A 19,089-nucleotide genomic window follows, 5' to 3' on the forward strand; every position below is an offset into this window, starting at 1 on the left:
TTTGGAAATAGCACATTAATAAACTGCACATGTAAACAGGGAGTGAAATTAATTTTAACCAATCCTACCCCAGCTTTGGCGGCTTTGGTGGCCTACTGGTAAGAAGCTGTGCTGCAGTTCCCAATGTACAGTGTTCAAATCTACCAGCTGCTTCATGGAAGTCAGGCAATCTCCTCCCATGTGATTAACTGCCTCTGAAAACTCACTGGAGGGTCAGCTATGGGTCGGTTCTGACTTGACGGTACTCAACAACCACCATCTCCATTATAAGCAAATCTGTCTTGGAGAAAGTACAACCACCACAAAAGAGCCTTAGGAAGTCGGCTTGAGGTAATGAAACCTCCATTATTGGAGGCAAGGATGGTGAAACATGCTTTAGAATGCTGACAGGAAGGCCAGTCCTTAAAAAGTCATATCAGGGAAGGAAGTGGGTCAGCAAAAGAAAGGAAGAGGGTCCTGGATTAACCCAACGGGCATGGGCGTGGCGGAGACTGTGAGGGTGCTGCAGGATGGAGTGTGGTTCCAATCTACTGTTAGGATTGCTGTGAGCAGTGGGTACACTGTGACGGCTGGCACCTAACAATCCACTTCAAGCATTAAAATATGAACAATGAACTGCTTTGGCTAAAAAGACAGCTCCAACTTTTCATCTTCTTCACTCGAGAAAATTATAGCCCACCTCCAGCGGGTCCATTTCAGCAGAGTATCAGCATCTTTAATGAAGTCAGGGCAGTGATTATCATTACAGTGCTGCCGCCTTGTCAAAGTTCGCCAACATCACTTCACTTTTACAAAAGACCTACATTAGTATCCATTTTGATGAGTTGAAAAAAAATCAAAGAATTGCTTTGACAAAATGCAAAGCTACCATTGAGCATCTGTTTTGCAGTGAGCAGGTTAAGAGGCAATACACTCCCTGCATTGTCACCAAATCCCTTCCCCTTCCCAGGAACTACGCTCCGCAACTCAGCTTCAAGCCATCTTATTTGTGAACACTATACGTGTTATTCTAGTCTTCATATGTTATTTGGTATTATTTGCTGGCTATTTGGGGTCTAGGAATGTTCAACAGTTGTTCCATAAGAATTATGGCAACTCCTCCTTCAATTTATGCCATTTCAGCTTAGGAAAGGTTTTCATAGGCATACTTTATTTTTGGATAGGAGAGGAAACTTGGACTTTTAATTATATTGTTTTTATCATGGTTGTAAATTATTAATGCCTTTAAGTCCACATATACAGGGGAAATGCATAACTACGCATATATTTTTAATCTTTGTTTTGTATTGATCACTTAGAAACAAATTTTAAAATATTGGGTAGAGGGGAGCTCTGGTGGCCTAGTGGCAAGAAGCTGCAACTACAATCCCAGAGGTGCACGGTTCGAATCCACCAGATGCTCTACCGGGGAAGGAGGGGCAATCTCCTCCTGTACCAGTCAGATCTGATTTGATGGTACATGCACACAAAAATAATAAAATTAAAACAAAAACACACACAAAAAAAATATTGGGTAGAAGTCTCTACTTGGGAATTACTGCATTTAAACAATTATCGATTTGAAAAAGCAATGTGCCAGTGACAGCAATATAGCCTCTTTTCAATTCTAATTTGTCTGTTCTCTTGGGCCTATTTATAGAACAGATGAGACATATGGCTTTACTTTTTATGACCTTAATTCCAAGTTTCCCTTTATTTGTTCATAATTGTTACATCAAAATATACAGGCAAGCAAAACTCAACTGCAACAAAATCTGCCTTCTTGGAAACAGTTTGGAGACCTTACACCCAAAGATGACTTTGTTTCTTTATAAACCAACTTCTCCGATACATATGTTATTAGTGCAAACAAAAATGTTTCCAGTGAATGAACAAAAATTAAACTGACACCACAAATTTTGATATTCTGAAGCTCTGGAACTCAAGTTCAAAGGAAGCACCCTCCAACAACAGTAACAAAACAAATCAAGATGATCTTGGGCAGTGAAGAAAGGCAGGATCCAAGAAAGGCCAGGCTGCGAGGTGATGATGTATCAGGAAGTGATGAGGCCATCAGCAACTTTCTGCACAGAAGCCTCTGAAGCAGCAGAGCTCAGCGGTACATGCTACCTTGGTTCTCTCCTCTGGGTCCCCCCTCACTTGGACTCTTAAACCTCTTTAAGACATCATCCACCTCCTCCAGATCTAACTGGGACTTCAGGAGATGAGTGGGGTGTAAATTCAGAGATTCTGGCTTCAAGCAAAGGGCCCTATTAACAGAAAACAGGTGGGGAGAAGAAAACAAAGATATAAAGGAAGAAATTATTTATAAACACACAAGCTTTGGGGAACGTGGGGAGAAGGTAAGAAATGACAACTTAAATCAGAAATAAATTACTGTTGGGAGCAATGCCTTGATTAAATAGTGGGGAAAGTGAGATCTCCTATCAATTCATACATCAATTCCAGCTCACTGAGAGCCAACATGATGGACTCAAACTGTCACACGGGGCTTACTCACTAAAGCTGCAATTTTTATGGGAGCAGAGCATCAGCTTTTTCCTCCCAAGGAGCTGCTTTAATTGCCATGGAGTTGAAACGGAGTGATCATATGGCCTTTGGGTTAGTAGTGGGACTCCCTAAGGACTATGCCAGCTGCTACTGATCTCTTAGGTCCTTTCACAGATCAATAAGCACCTCCTCGACACTTCACATTCTAGAGCTAAGGAAGGCCACATTAGCAGTCAAAACTTAAACAAAAAAAAAAAAGAACACAACAAAACTTCAAAACTCAGAGCTGACCCCATGGATGGGTATTAAGAAGTTGTAAATAGCACAGGAGGAAACAGCCCAACTTTTTCCTTCAGAGCAGCTGTGGTGAATTTCCATAATAAAAGAAAGCCAAAAAAGTAACAAGTATTACCTGTAACTAAATGAAACCGGTAGTAGAAAAATGAAACAATGTCTTACAAAGAAACAAAATCCCCAACTCCCATATTTACAGTCATGTAGTCAAACATGTCCTGATTCCCTTTTAAGTAAATGTCAGGGAAACCAGCTCCTACTTTCCTATGGTTGATGACACTCCAGCATGAAAAGATGAGCTAAAAAAAAAAAAAAAAGGCAGACAAAATCTTCCGGATGGATGGGAGGTGTGGAATTTTTAAGATGAGAAAAACTTGTACCAAGTTTCACATAAAAATGGATTTTAGACCACCTAAGAAACATGGCGAATGAGACAGTGGTAGGGCATGAAAAATTCACTTACATAACTCAGGACTTTCCAGTTCCACTATTTAATCTTCACAATGGCCCTTTAGAGAGGTAGGATCATTCCATTTAACCAACAAGGAAACTTAAGAAGATTTTTTTAAAACTTGCCCAAGTCTTACGTCTAAGTGACAGGCGCAATGGAGGCACTTTGGCTCTTCATTCCGCTGCAAGTAGTGCTGACACTACTGGTAGCAGTACTCTTACTAATACTACTGTAGACTGCATGCCTGTGATTAAGTACTTTTACTCATTCTCTGAATACTCACACCTCTAACGATTACAAGGTGGGAAATCCAGGCGTTATAGAAACGTGGCCAAGATGATTCAAGGTGCAAGGCGGATGTGTGGGGATTTGTGCCCAGTGGCTTGTCACTCCCGCCACAACCCACCTGTGATTCTTTGCCCTCAACCAGGTCAAGTGCCATCTCTCCTGGGAACCCCAACACCTCCTCATTCCAGCCTCGAGCCTGACCTCAGAGATGCTTTGATCCAGACTGCGTTCTACCGCCCCGCACCCGCTCCCTGAGCTGGTCCCGGGCAAGGTTCTCTCACCAGGTGGGAGTCGAGGGACCCTCGCAATCTTGTTGGTGATCTCTGCAGTGAGCACCCCGAAGTCCTGCTCATAGCCTTCGAAATCGGACGACATGGCAGCTCCAGAAAGACAGGCCCGGGCCGAAGCCAAGGTCGGGCCAGAAACCGCAGGGGGCAGAGGACAGACAGGTAGAGAGACCCCAGGATCGCCTTCAAGAGCAGGGGAGAACCGGGGACAGCTCCCAGGCCAGCGTCTTCCTGGTTGTCCGTTGCAATTGAGGTCCTCCGGAACTCAGCAAGGGGAGTTTTTTCTTTTCCGCTGAGACTTCGGAGTTAAGCAATCAGAAAAGAAAATAAACCTCTTTGCTTTGTTACTCTTTAAGCCAAAGAAAATCTGCGTGTTTCTAGGGCTCACAGAAAGTATTTTGCCCCGTTCTGGGAGGCGGTCCAGGTTCCCAAGCTACAGGTCACAGCAGCTTGCTTCCGTGGGGGACGTTTAAAAGGGCGAACCTCCCGGAAGTGGCTGTGGCCGCGGCTGCGCGCCGGGCCCGAGCGGGAGAGTGTCCTGCGCGGGCGGAGGACGCCCGGGGTGGAGCAGGTGCCGGACTTCAGCCCGTAGCCATCAGGGTTGGCTTTCTGCTCGTCCGGGACCGAGGGACCCACGGCCAAGTGCTCCGGAGCGAAGAGAATCTGTTCCGGGTGAGCCCAGGCCACCCCGGAAATGCGATGGCCGAGGAGCGGGCACCGGGGACGCGATCGAGGTGGGAGTCCCGGCTGGGGGTGCAGCCATGGTGTAGGGGGTCAGGTCCGGAGGAATCTCCAGAGTGTGATCCCCCTTCACTTAACCGGCATGTTCCTGTCCACATGGGGCTTTCTGAACTCCGCGCTCCCTGCGGTGCGCGGGAAACCGAGGCACAAGGGGAGGCATTTGGTGCTGGGGCATCTCTGCTGCCCCATCTGTGCCCAGATCTCCCTCGGACTCGCTCCTGTCCGCTCAGAAAAGAGCCTTTCTCCAGTCTCCCCAGCGCTCCCTGCTTGCTTCCTGTTGCCTCGCTCCTGCAGGCACTTTCTCATTCATGTGCCTTCCTCTTTACTCGCTCGCTCATTCATGAGTTCACACATCTTTACACGCCCCACTCTTAGGTTTTAAGGGTAACAGGAGGCAAAAGGCATCGACCGCGGGCTGGTGTCTGGCTTTTAATTAGACTTAATTGCAACAATTTGGGGGAGGGAAAGCGGTTCGTACTGGAGAGGAAATCCAACCACTTGGGTTTCTAGTCTCTAAACAGCGAGCCTGGATTACATCATCCTTATCTTCATCCATCCCCGCTCTAACCTTGAACTATTCTGATACAGTGGAAAGATAAACACAGTTCCCTGACAAAGTAGGAATAAAGGAATAAAAAAAAAAAAACCCAAAAAAAACCCTAAGATTGTATTTACTACATTCATCATTTTGCACTTTAGCTTTTAACTCTATCCTGGATATCAGTGAAAATTCTTTTGGACATCTTCCAAGATACTCAGACTGTGTAACAGAGAACACTTGTAAGACTGTACTGTTTAGGTAATTATTGGAATTCACAAGTTAATAAAACATTTTTTCACTGACATTTCCGATTTTGGCTTTTTTTTTAGGTTGAGTTTCAAATCAAGCCAGTGGTTTAAGATAAAGAGCGCTGGATGTTGAACAGTGAAGATGACATACTCTTTGTTAACATCCTTGAAAGTATGACAGTCGAGGAAGACATGTGGACGTGTGGCATGTGGAAATGCATGCACAGAAAAAGAAAATCTGTCATTCTTTAAAAAGAGGAAGGCATCCTTCCACGCCAAAATGGGCACATTCTGCTCGATAATCAAGTTTGAAAATCTCCAAGAATTAAAGAGACTCTGTCACTGGGGTCCCATCATAGCCCTTGGTGTTATAGCAATATGTTCTGTGATGGCCATGATTGACTCTGTCTTGTGGTATTGGCCCTTACATACCACTGGAGGAAGTGTGAATTTCATCATGTTGATTAATTGGACAATCATGATTCTTTATAATTACTTCAACGCCATGTTTGTGGGGCCTGGCTTTGTCCCTCTGGGATGGAAACCGGTAAGAAAAATACCTTTTACACTCATGAGCTCCAGTGATAATCATATACTTAGTTGTTGCCTTCTCTGCTATCCAGTAGCTTCCGACAGCCTGAAATTAGAATATTGTTCCTATTCTCCCTTGTCAACTCTCAATAGCCAACACTTTCCATTTATGATCATGCTGTCATTGTTGTGTTCATTGGAGTTGAAATCGCCCCAAAGCTGACTCTCTGGTGGGTTTTTCAGAGCTTCAGATAGGGTCTGCCATTTTTTGATCATAGAGCACGTTTTGTCACACATAAGTTGCATCCCATGGAAGTTGATGAAGAAGCAGTTTTTGCCTCGAACATCTTCAGTAATTAGCTTGACTTTCTTAAATGAATCCTCATCGTTTTGTAAATCAGCCCAGCACACTTCAAAAACACGATCCTTGAGTCCATCCATGAGATGCAGTCTTGGTTCCTTGAGTTCTTGAGACTAGTGTCTTCCCAATATTTCTTATATTGAACATAGTGGGTGCCTATAATATTTATCTTTGGTGCCTATACATCATACCAGGCTTTCTTAGAAAATGGATCAATCACTTTCTTTTTGACTCCTCTTTTGCTACCTGTGTAAGGTGCTTGCTATTGCTGACGGCCATAGTGATGCTCAGAGAGCCAAAAAGGGAAATTATTAAAATTTGAAAATTATTAAAGATTTTTAAAGTCTGGGAAACACTGGCATATCATATGTGCATTGGACTCTTCAAAGTGAATACAGAGATGAGTAAGAGAATTCATACTGAAAAGTAATATAGGAGAACAAAGAAAAGGATTGTTCAGAGCTGGAAAAGAGAGTGTGTTAGGTACCTTTGAAGTGAGGAAGAGTTTGATCTTTTTCAGCTGGAAACCTGAGAGAGGAGTGGAAATTTCCATAGGCTATAGGAAAGAGAATGATAGTAGGACACATTCACAGACTTCAACAGCCTAGATTATGTAGGATTGACATGACTCAAAGGAAGACATTATGGGCAGCACCATGTACACATCTGACATAATCAGAATCATATTCTATGAATATTTTTCTGATAATAGATGGTTTGAAGTAAGAACTACAGTAAAAAAAAATATTGGATAGGAAGTAATTAAAATGATCCAAGAGAAGGGAGGTAGTGGTAAAGTTAAAAAGGGGACATATTTCAGAAAAAGTGTCGATTCAAATGTACAGATACTTACTCTGAAATACCTGCCATGCTGTCAGCTAACTTTTTCTGAATTGTTCCCATTCTACTAAGATTTAGTGTAAGTAAAATAACTAGACTCATTAACACCGGAAAGTACTTCTTTGTAAGACCTGACTTGTTACTACTTAGAATTAGATAGCTGATATATTTTTTTGTTTATATTTTACTACCAAGGACAATTCTCAGGATAGTATGTACCTCCAGTATTGTAAAGTCTGCCAAGCATACAAGGCACCTCGTTCGCATCACTGCAGAAAGTGCAACAGGTAGGTGGCACCTGTCTGTCTTTGCTCTTCTTTGCAGAGTGACCAGCGTGATTAGTTACTTTGTTCTTTGTGCTACTTCAGTCTTAGTTTATTGTATGCACATAGCAAGTCAGCAATGTGGCAACTCTTGTAATGGTCAAAACCCTAAATGTCTATAATTTCCATTTTATACTTAAATTAAGAATCCAAATGTTAAATAAATCTCATCCTCATCTCTTTGTTATCCAAAAGGAATTAATAAAAAAAAAAAATTACAGCTTTATTTTGCCTTACCATCAAGAATAGGGTAAGAAGTTAACATTATCAGATTTTGTTTTCCTGTTTTATTTATATCAGGATTGATTGTGTTGGTTTGTTGATTGCAGAACTGTTTTGAATTTGAAGCATAAAAGTGACCTGTTTTCTCATTATTTGTCTGATAGGCATGCATCTTAATATAAATTTAATTAAATAATCTGGTTACCGTTTGCCACAAGTGTCCTGTCTTAATGAAACAATTTGAATCTGTATTTAAAAAACATGTGAAGTAATCTAGAACCTTTAATGAACCCTTACATGCACTAATTCATCAGACTTTCATGCTCAGAATTTTGACATTTCAGGGACCCATTAAAGACAGTGTTTACATTGAGGCCAGACAATGATCTAGCAGCAGTAAGGAAAGGAAACACAGTAGAAGTTTGCTTATTATACCACGTGTTACATTCCTGAGGTAGCTTGCTACGCCCAGAGGTTCCACATCTAAAGGAAACTGTGGGACCAGGAAGGAAGGTATGTTACAAGCTTCTGTTTACTTGGCCTCATCACCCGGAGTGCGGGTTTAGGAGTAATTTTGTTGAGTCTCTATTATTTTCCAATTCAGTCACTGAGTCTCAGAGCTAGTAAAACTGAAAACCAAGCTCATTATAGGGAGCCTCTCACTTCTCTAAGGGCCCCAAAACTTCTTAAAACAAGGTTGCTTGTTGCAGATATCTTTTCTCCAGAAGCTTTTTCAAAGCCTAATGTCTGCTGTTTAGAACTTTAAGGGAGCCACTGTTGATAATTTTTTTTAGAGATTTTTTTTTCTTTCTTCTGTGATTAATGGATAAACTATCTTATTTGCTTATCTTTTGAAGATTAAAGTTATTTAACGTAAACCTTTTCTGCATCTTGTCTGATACAAATTTTTCTTGTTAGATGTGTTATGAAGATGGACCATCATTGTCCTTGGATCAATAACTGTTGTGGCTACCAAAATCATGCATCGTTTACACTGTTTCTGCTTTTAGCCCCGCTCGGTTGTATTCATGCTGCTTTTATTTTTGTTATGACGATGTACACGCAGCTGTATAATCGGGTAAGTGGAAATATTTGTTATGAACATATTCATGCTAGGTTAAATAGTAGTTACCAAGATTGTTTATGAGGGGTCTTAGGGAAATAAGACTTCTGATTTGGGTGGGGAAAGAGAACTTCGCTTTACCTCTCTGTGGGTTCTTTCATGAAAAGCATTACGACTTGGTCTTTAAAGTGAAAAAAGAGTATGTCTTCTGGATTCTCACTGGCTGGAGCCCAGCTCCACCCTGAAACACATGAATCCTTGTAAATAGAAATTGGCTCCTCTGCAATATGCTTGGAGCCTCCCGTTACATGTGATAATTGAAGTTAATGAATTCTCTTAGTATGTGTGTGGTTGTGTGTACAAACAGAGGGCCAGCGAAGGAGAGGATGGCCCTCAGTGAGATGGGCTGACACAGTCCGCGGCGCCAGCAGTGGGCTTCGGCCCCACAGAGACTGTGAGGATCATACAGGATCACGCAAGAATCTGATTGGCATAGAGTCACTGTGATTTGACACCTAATAAAATTGTTGAAACTGTGCTGCAATGCCAAAGACACAAGGTTCGAATCTACCAGCTGCTCCATGGGAGAAAGATGGATAATCTCTTTGCATGTGATTTACTGTCCCTGAAAACCCGCTGGACAGCAGCAGTAATGTTATGTGTCATTGAATTAGAACATATTTTAACGGACCTTCTAGCAGGTTTTCAGAGGCTGTACTCCTGCACAGCAGCTGGTGGGTTTGAACTGTGTGTCTTTGGATTAGCAGTATAGTTCCTTTCCACTAGACCATCAGAGACACATAATTATCTCTAATTATCTAAAAACATCCATCTCAGGGATAGAGACAGATTTTAGAGCGGTGGGGAGAAAGGTAGATTTGAACTGCAGCCTTTTGGTTAGGAGTGCAACACACTGGACAACACCACCGGTGCAAACAATAGATTAGACACAACGAATGTTGGTGTGCAGCGTTCTTCATTAGCCCAATGACGCGTGGTCTTCAATTTTTCAAGGAAAATCTAAATCTTGGTTATTATATGAAATCTCCTGTTTTCAAATATTAGTACCAATTTTAAAAGCATTGTACCAGCAATGCAGTAGACATCCAGTGTTCACACTTGGCCTTCGTTTTACCACTTCTAACCTCTGGTTGTGGGACATAATGAAAGTAACAGCAATGCTGTTACAATGAGGCTACATTTGTTGCTGTGGAAGATTGCTGAAGACGTAGAAAGTGAGGAGAAGAGACATAGTTACCATTTCAGCAAGTGACCAGTGTTGCTCCTGCGTTTTCATTTTGCCTGCTCAGATACTCAGAGAACAACAAAGTACAAAGTAACCTTTGGGAGGAACTAAAATGGCACATGGATAGGAGCATAGGCCAGGGTATTACCTGGAAAGCCCTGTGATTGCCCCACTTTGGTCACCGTGGCAGGTGGCCAGTGTCTTGCTGGCCAGGCCTGTCTCATGCACTGCTGGTCGGGCCGCCCCCACAGCAGAGTAGCGCAGCTCTGCTTTTGTTTGCAGCTCTCCTTTGGCTGGAACACGGTGAAGATTGACATGAGTGCAGCCCGGAGGGATCCTCTTCCAATCGTTCCGTTTGGATTAGCTGCATTTGCTGCCACCTTGTTTGCTCTGGGATTAGCAATCGGAACCACCATCGCTGTTGGGATGCTGTTTTTCATCCAGGTAAATTCCTTTCAGTTACCTCTCACTAAAAACTGTCCAGTTATTGAGGCAAATTGTATCAAGAAGGAGACAAACCCACTTTGAAGCTTTGAGTATGAAGTAGAAAGGACACTGGCTTATTCTATCTACATAATGACCTTGATCTTCTCAGTGCTAGTTAGATAATTGAAGTAACTTTCCCAGGATGTCGAGTTAATTTTTATTCCGCTTTAAAATGTTAATGTAGGATTGTGTAGTGCTTTATAATCAAGAGCTGCTTTCTTATGTTTGTAGTTTCTCTTGATCTACACACACACCCTGAGAGAAGACCGGAAAGGACCTGATTGTTTCCCTTTCTGAATATGAGTGTTTCATTCTCCAGGTGCCTAAATGACTTACCCAAGGTGACACATAGTCATATGTGGCTAACATTTACTGAGTACGGATACGTAAGACACTGTTTGAGGCACTTGGTATGTGTCAGAGCATTTAATTTCCATAACCAGCCTATTGTTGGGCTTTTTGAGGGCTTTCTAGGGCCTCCACTGTGGTGAATTACTCTATTTCCTGAGGATACAATAATGAAAATGAAGAGGCACTTCTTTGAGAACTCATAGTTTTTGTGTACACAAACAGTTAAAACAGGGTATCAAAGCCAGATTCTGACTTTGTATAGTAACCCTGTAGGTCAAGGTCAACTCTTCCATCGGGTTCCCAAGACTGTAAATCCTGACACAAGCAGACAGCCCTGTCCTTTTCCACTGCTGCTGCAGGTGGAGTTGAAGCACCACTCTTTTTATTAGTAGCTGAACGTTTAAGCACTATGCCACAAGAACGCCTATTATAGAAATGTCTGTGAAGTGCTGTGCGGAACAGAAGCACTTCTTTCGACCCATTTTTTCGATTATTCATCACTGAAGGCGTGCTGTAGGCCGGGCATTGGGCTCAGCCCTCAGGATGTATATGGTGAGCACTCCCCAGTCCCGTGATTTGCATTGTGCCATGCTGTCTCTGTGAACCCACAGCCAGACTTGAAGGAAATGAAGAACTCCCATAATTGGGAATACTGGGTGTCGGGGCCCTTTCACTCACCCAGCCCCTTTTGAATTCTTGATTATAAACTAAGCTAGTTGTTGTAGGCTTTATAATTTTCTAGTAGTCTGTGAACAATTTCAGAGCATTTCTCCTGGGCCTATAATTGGGAATTATATTAAAAATAAGCTAAAAATCCTATAAACTAAGGGCCTACATAAATTAATCTATACAGTTGCAAAATCAAATGAAAACAATATCTTTTATGCTCTACAGCAAATAGGAAATACCTAGACTAGATTCCTCTAATGAGTCTCTGCGGTTTGTAATATGTTAGTCATCGTTTAAGGTGAATTAAAAATAGTGAGAAGAGACTTTAATAGCAAAATACACATAATTACTAATGAGATTATCTAGTTGTTTTATGATCTGTCAGAATCTCACTCCGAAATAATATCTGAGATGTGAAATATTACCTGAAATGGCGATTTTACTAAACAAGCAGATTCCGGTTGGGTTGTGGTTGGTGTGATCACCTTCAGGGAGAGGCCCTGTGGTGCTGCAGGTCAGAGTCATGTACCGTCTCTGTGCCCCGCATCGCTCCGTCCAACCGGTGTCTCTTCATCTCTGTTATGTCTTAATTCTGCAATGGAGCTGATTCTAAATGAACTGAAGCCACATGAAATTTTATTCTCTCTCATTTAATTTCCAGTTGAAAATAATTCTCAGAAACAAAACGTCTATTGAATCATGGATTGAAGAGAAGGTAAATTTTAAGAATTTATTCTTTTAGTCATAAAGTATTGATTCATTAATGGACCATATTAGCTGATAAATGTTGCAGAGTGAAAACTTTGCTCTCAAATTTGACTTCCTTAAGTTGTTTACATGCCACATTTTGCTTAAGTTGAGTTTAACGTAACTTACAGAAGTATATTTCTCATTACAGTCTGAGTTGCTGAAGAGCCTCTACGTCACGTGGTCAGCCATCTGGCCATTATCTCTGAGTCTGGAGAAGTTGGCCCATTTGAAGCTAGCATCGTTTTTTTAGTGCTTTATTTATTTAAGGATTAAGCATTTCTTTTTCTTTAAAGCTCTGTACTCTTCTGGCAAAGTTGGCCTTACTTTGTTTTTTTGACACATTTTACTGCGATTGAGTAAAAGTTGTCACATTATATTCATTTGCTTGTCAACGGTTTACACGCATTTTGTTTTATGACGTAAGTTGCAGTTCCCTCAAAGTAAAAAACAAAACACCACCACTCTTGTAGCTTCTTGCCTGGGTTTTCCACTTCTGTTTACCCATCTTTCCTGCCCCTTCCTGCCTTCTGAACTTTCTTTTTTTTTTGGCAAACGCTGTCCTTCTGGCCTCGTAACATTGATTGTTTTGAGAAGTGTATTCCTCATGGGTCTTGCTGTTCTCTTTGTAGGCCTGTCTAGTGAGTGACCGGAAGGTGATCATGCGGGGGGAGTTAGTTCAGATTTGAAGTTTGTCTGAGGGCCTGGCCACAGTCCAGCAGTCTCTATCAGACCACTAAGTCTTCCGTATGGTTTTAACTTTTATTCCTCATTTTTCTCCTGGTGTGTCTGGGAATCTCACGTTGTGATCCCAGTCAGAGCAGATGGTAGTGACTGCCAGGCACTGCTTGATTCTTCCGGTCTCTTGCTGGGGGAGGCTGTGGTTCATGTGGTCACAATGCTTTTGGACTAATTATTTCCTTGAGTCTTTCATTTTCTTCACTCTTCCTTGCTTTGCATGGGTAAAGAGCAGTAGTTGTATCTTAGACGACTTATTTGCACTGTAGACTTCGCGTAAGTCTTATGTTCAGCCTGCTTCAGACCTCACAGTCTCCACACTTGATACCCAGTCATTCCACATTGTCGATATGGGCACAGGCATTGCTGTCCAGACAGAGTCAGCTCATAGCCGGTTTCTGGAGCTGCAGATATCATGGGAGGAGATTGCCCATCATTCTCCTGTGGAGCCACTGGTAGCTTTGAACCACTGGGGAGACACAGCCTTTGGGTTAGCAGTGCAGCTCCCCATGGTCTACACCGCCAGAGCTCCCCACGATGTTTATAATGCATTTCAAGTTTCTGCATCTTTGCACACATCATTTCCTGTACCCTAAAGAGTCTTCCTTTTTGCCTGTTTTCTTGACCGTAAAGACTTAGTTTATGTGAAATTTATTCAAGGGCTCTTCTCTGATCTTTCCTAGACTAATCAAGTATTTCTGTTTCTCGTCCCCTAGTCTCCACCGTATTCCTCTGTCCTTTCTTACCATCTAGTATTGAGAATCCCCCAGTTTGACTGAATGCTCATTTTAGGCAAAGACCCAGTTCAAGTCACTTTTGTAAACAACTCTTCCCTTTATCATTTTTCTGTATAAATAGCCTAGATCTCTGTTCTCTGAGATTCATACTCCATTTTGAAGACTCCAGAGCTTTTTTTATGAGAAGGAAGAAGAAAGTAACCGTTACTATCTGGGTGTTGATAGGGTTGTACAATCGATCAGATTCATTCCAGCTTGACAGATCATTTCAGGAATAAGTAATATCACTTTATAAATAATTTCAGGAAACTGCCCCAAGGTATTACCCCCTGATAATAACATATTTCAAAATATCATTTCTTGTTAGCATAGAATTCTGACATTAGATTGACTTGTTTAGGCACTGAGCAAGACTTTTTATAAAATGCTGTGTATAACCCAGAAGTTATTTTTAAATTAACATTCTGTTGCAAAGCTTAAAGATTTGAATGAGTGATTTATTAAATTTGTAGAAGTTATTAGACATTGAAGACATAGAATAGATTTTAACTAGGTTGTCCAGTGTATGCTTTATAGTAGAAATAATTTATCTTTTTACCACTAGGTGTCAGTGGAACTTAAGAAATGTGAAGCCAATTTATTTCCTTAAGTCAATTAAGTAACAATTTAATTGCATAGGATATAATTTACGCAGTCTGAACATTTATGTAGAGTGTGTACATATAAATGCATATGTAAATGATTTTCTACGCATGTGTGATGATTAAAGATTTTAAAACCACATATAATGACATATTTCTTATCTGTCTGCTATTATTGTTGATTGCCATTGAGTCGAGGTCGACTCATAGCGACTCTACAAACAAAAGACCTACTGCCTTTCCATAGCTATCCTTGTTTCTCCAAGTTTATAGGGTTTCCAGAGGCATGTGGTTTAGGAATTGGATGCCACTCCTGCTTTCCAACTTATTTTACAACTGGGAGTTCCACCAAACACCGTCCACAGTCTTTAAAAAAAATATTTTGCATGAAACAGTCTGCCCTTCATGTCTCCTGGCTGTTTCCCATATGTCACTTCTACCCAGCAGGACAGTTCTTGAATGTGAATGTACCCCTTGAAACTGAACCTTCACTTTCTATTGAATCTGCTTAATAAGACTTTTTAAATGTTTCTTCCTAGACAGGCTCTGTCAGACATTTTCTGGATGATCAAATACAAGATTGGTGTTCAGTTTTAGGCCCTTCCCGTTTTATGATAAAGTGGTCCATCTCTTCTTTGCGCACAAACATTACAGCAAAGAGGAAGCCTTTTCTGTGAAGGGCACAAGTTTGAGACTGGTTATTAGTAACACACTACTTCAAGCCATGTAAGACAAAGATATTCACCATCTTCTATCTCTTACCCAGGCTAAAGATCGAATCCAATATTATCAGCTTGATGAAGTCTTTGTTTTTCCTTATGATTTGGGAAGTAGATGGAAGAACTTTAACCAAGTGTTTACGTGGTCGGGAGCCCCGGAAGGAGATGGCTTGGAGTGGCCTGTCCGACACGGCTGCCAGCAGTACAGCTTGACCGTGAGTGTTCTTTTCAGCCACACCTTCCATTGTGCCTTTTTCCCTTCCCTATGCCTTTTAGCATGTCTAGATGATTTTTTAAAATAACTTAATAAAAATTATTTCAAAGATAACAGCATCAATCTCAGAACTTAAACCATTCCTTAAATCACATCCCTCCCTATATTTACATCTCTGATTAACGTTCCATACCTGTGAGATAAAGTCTTGATTCTTTAATACAGTTTTTAAAAATATGGCCTAAACAACCCACCTTCCAGCTTACTTTCCAACAGGAATCCTCTTTTTCAACCAGGCAGGTTTGTGGCACTTACTACTCAGTGTCATGTGAATGTCTTACGGTTTCCTGTCACGTGACTATGCCCACCCTGCTTATTCTGGATCACGTGACCTCCCACCTCTTCATCAAGTACAGCCTCCTCTCTTGAGTCATCTGCACTTGGCACTTAATCATATGTTACAGTGTGGGAGCTCATGAAGGCTCCTATTTCCATGTCATCTTTATCGCACAACTTTAGAAGGTGCTAGAGCAGGGACCATGTGATGTAGCTGTTTTTCTTTATCTAATACAGTACTGTGTTGTTGTTGTTTTTTAATTAATTACTGAATAAATGGGGAAAAAAGTGAATTGTACTGTGACTGCTAGTCAAGATGAGTTTGCAGTTGGCCTGCCGTTTCTCTGAGGATTGATCTGAATCCCAGAGTCTTCACCTTAGCAACCAGCCTAGAAGGTGCATGAGGGCAGAGAGCATGTCTTCCATGTGCTGGGCTACAGTGGGAGCTCTCTGATTATACACAGATGAGATAATAGAGGGCGGATACTGAGAAGAAAGCCCCTTCAGCCTCTGTTTCTTAGACATCCACCTCCTTTCTGTGGGAGTAATTGTGTCTACTCTAAGTTAACAACAACGTGAAATGCTGTAAAATCAGGAGTTTTTTCTTGTCAGTTTTGATAGTAGGTGAGGGAAGGCTATTTTTTCAACAGTGAAATAATTGACTTAATTTTTTCCCTTTTGTATCTTCCAAACAGATAGAACAATTGAAACAGAAAGCAGACAAGAGAGTGAGAAGTGTAAGTTATTCTTTCACAATGATACCTTTTTCTTTTTTTAAATCAGGAATAAGTGAGATACTTCTCTGTAGGGTTTTTTTATTTGGCTTTGAATAGAATCCAAATGTTGGCTTTTATTAATGCCTTAATTCACAATTATTGGACTATGTCCTAACTCACATCACTTGTTTGCATTTGAATAGCTTTAACTGGAGATTGAGGGAGAATTTATTCAGTTTCTGTTGCTAACAAAAAATTATCCTTGGGGAGGGAAGGGAAGAAGAAAATGTATAACAATGAAGGTGGAAAAAATGTAAATTTTTTAAAAAAATTATCCTTAATACAGCTCGTTACTATGAAACTCTTCTTTGATAACTGCTGTAGAGTACCATGCCCAGCAGACACAGAGAGCTATGTAAACTTAAATTAATAAAATAAAGTTAAAGCATCAATTCTTAGTTGCATTAGCCACCTTTCCAATTCTCAGTAGCCATGTAACGTCTGGTGATGACTGCACTGGATGGCTCTGGTTCAGAACATGCTCACCCTTGTGGGAAGTTCAGTGGGGCAGCCCTGCTCTATAATTTAATCTTTCTCTACGTGGTAGGAATGAAGGGTGAAAAAACCATGCAAACAGGAATCATTATTACCTACTGGAAGGAGGATTGGCATCCACTTCCATAATAGCTTGCCTCCTATGAACCTGGAGAGAGGATGAAAGGCACCCAGGCATTGAGGACTCTCCTTCATAGGGTTGCTATGAGTCGCCTGCAACTCAGCGGCACTTAACAACAACAACAAGGGGATTGGGTGGATGGGGAGCTAGAAAAGTAGTTGACTTGTCACTGGGTTCTTGAAAACTCGGATATTACGGGTAAGTGCTCAAGTTGGTCTTCTTGTCACTAACAACAGGTTCGCTATAAAGTAATTCAGGATTATAGTGGGGCCTGCTGTCCTTTGAATAAAGGAATCAAAACCTTCTTCACAAGCCCCTGCACTGAAGAGCCTCGAATCAGGCTGCAGAAGGGGGAGTTCATTTTAGCTACAAGAGGCTTACGGTAAGTCATGTGATGTGATAACCTGAACATCTTTAATGGCAATATTGGCAGTTAGCCTAAAGAACCCTAACTCTCGATCTTTTAAATATTTCAGATACTGGTTGTACGGAGACAAAATTCTTGATGATTCCTTTGTAGAAGGTATGGAAATGGATATTTAAAGGACAAGTTTATTAAAAAGTTTTTCAGAATTGTTTACGAATAGCCTCTTGTAGACAGTCACGTTCAAATGCATTAGGGAACTGAAGAGAAGGGCAGGTCATTAAGGAGTGGAAGGAAAGCTCCTCACTTCTGTATTCCCTGTGGTTGTTCTGTAATCTCATTGCTCACCCCCCTGAGGGTTTTCAGAGGTTGGAAATCACGTGGGAGGAGACTGTCCATCCATCCTTGTCGGGAGCAGCGGGTGGATGCACAGAGTATGCCTTTGGGGTTGGCAGCTTGACTCCATAGGACCAAACCACCAGAGCTCCTCTATCCCCACAGCATTTGTAATTGTCAGGACTTTGTAATGATGGCTTACGTATAGTTCATAGTGACCCGGTGTCAGATGTCTGAGTGCTCTCCTCGTGGTATTAAAATCCCCAGCAGCCCTCAGAGATAGGTGCTGCCCTTTGCATTTTACTGCTGAGGGATCTGAAATGCAAAGAGGGTGAACAGCTTGCCCTAGGGCACCCATTGAAAACAGGTAAACCCACAAAAGCAGCCAAGCAGCCTGACCGCAGAGCCTGTGTGCTCACCCGCTGTGCTGGGTCGCTCCCCTCGACATGGGTTTTCATCTTAAGTGACTATAAAAACTAATAAAGGACTGGAACGTTGCTTTTGATTTAAGCGTGGAAGTAAAAATTAACCCAGGGTAGTCTTTTTTAAAAAAAAAAAAATACACCAGGTTAATCATAAGTCAACCCCATATTGTAGCTTCGGCAACCTTGATCTAGAAGTTTAGATGTTAGAAAACATCTAAAAAATATAATCACAAAAGCTGCAGGGAGATGTTTCCCTAGGGATGGTTGATATGCAGTGGTGTACCAGAAACTCCGCACGTGTTAGTGAATAACTAGTAAGTCCCCATGTCTCGGGTTGCTTAGTGGTAAGTTGTGTTGGCCCAGGGCACGTGATTCAAATCCACCAGCTTCTCTGCAGGAGAAAGATGGGCAGTCTCCTCCTGTACTGAAACCTGTTCTCGAGTCAGTGATGCGTCCTGACTTGGCAGTGCGTAACGGCAGTGGAGTCTTCATTTGAGGAGCGTCCTGAATCATGTAAAACCCTTCAGATACTAGAATTTGAGAAGTATCCATTTTTTTTAGATTATTTAAAAACTATATCACCTCCTCTTCTCCCCCTTCCCCCCACCGTGTTTAGGATAGTCCGTTAAAAAGGAAAAAGAAAATTCTAAAATGATTCACATAAAGTAACAGGTCTTGGGCCTCAGTGACATCACTGTTGCCCATCTGACTATCTTAAACCAAATCTCGTTTTTCTCCCTCAGGTGTTTCAAGAATACGGGGCTGGTTCCCTCGAAACTGTGTGGAAAAGTGCCCCTGTGATGGTGACACAAACCCGGCCCCCGAGGGTGAGAAGAAGAACAGATAGCCACTGCTGAAGGAAAATTATTCTTTACGCCCCTCCATTACTTGAAAATTGTACATATTACTAAAGAATTATGCAATGAGCCTACTCTGGGTAAGGTGTTCTTTTCCTCAAAGGTGCCCTCGTGCCATGACTTAAATCTCTTGGTTACCGTCTTGCAATGG

General features: G+C 41.6%; 2 protein-coding genes across 3 annotated transcripts in view; one reads left to right on the plus strand and one right to left on the minus strand.

The window, feature by feature from the left end:
- The window catches only part of VTI1A (vesicle transport through interaction with t-SNAREs 1A), a 446,001-nt gene extending 442,044 nt beyond the window's left edge, over window positions 1-3,957 (minus strand). Inside the window, exon 1 of the mRNA XM_006879932.1 lies at window positions 3,805-3,957. Within this exon, the coding sequence (XP_006879994.1) occupies window positions 3,805-3,898 (94 nt within the window). The 5' untranslated portion in view covers window positions 3,899-3,957. The remainder of the gene's footprint in view (window positions 1-3,804) is intronic.
- A 1,464-nt stretch (window positions 3,958-5,421) lies between these two features.
- On the plus strand, window positions 5,422-19,089 carry ZDHHC6 (zinc finger, DHHC-type containing 6). 2 transcript variants are annotated; one of them, XM_006879933.1, is made up of 10 exons: window positions 5,422-5,887; window positions 7,268-7,359; window positions 8,536-8,695; window positions 10,209-10,370; window positions 12,094-12,147; window positions 15,062-15,229; window positions 16,260-16,301; window positions 17,193-17,338; window positions 17,433-17,479; window positions 18,825-19,089. In XM_006879933.1, exons 1-10 carry the CDS (start codon window positions 5,621-5,623, stop codon window positions 18,926-18,928), a joined length of 1,242 nt encoding a protein of 413 aa, XP_006879995.1. In that variant the 5' UTR covers window positions 5,422-5,620; the 3' UTR covers window positions 18,929-19,089. The 2 variants fall into 2 exon arrangements, with proteins under 2 accessions (XP_006879995.1, XP_006879996.1); XM_006879934.1 differs by having other exon boundaries at window positions 7,280-7,359; window positions 18,825-19,007.

Source organism: Elephantulus edwardii, unplaced genomic scaffold (assembly GCF_000299155.1).
Source record: "Elephantulus edwardii isolate Elephantulus edwardi_28Jun2011 unplaced genomic scaffold, EleEdw1.0 scaffold00006, whole genome shotgun sequence".
In the NCBI taxonomy this organism is placed as follows: Eukaryota; Metazoa; Chordata; class Mammalia; order Macroscelidea; family Macroscelididae; genus Elephantulus; species Elephantulus edwardii.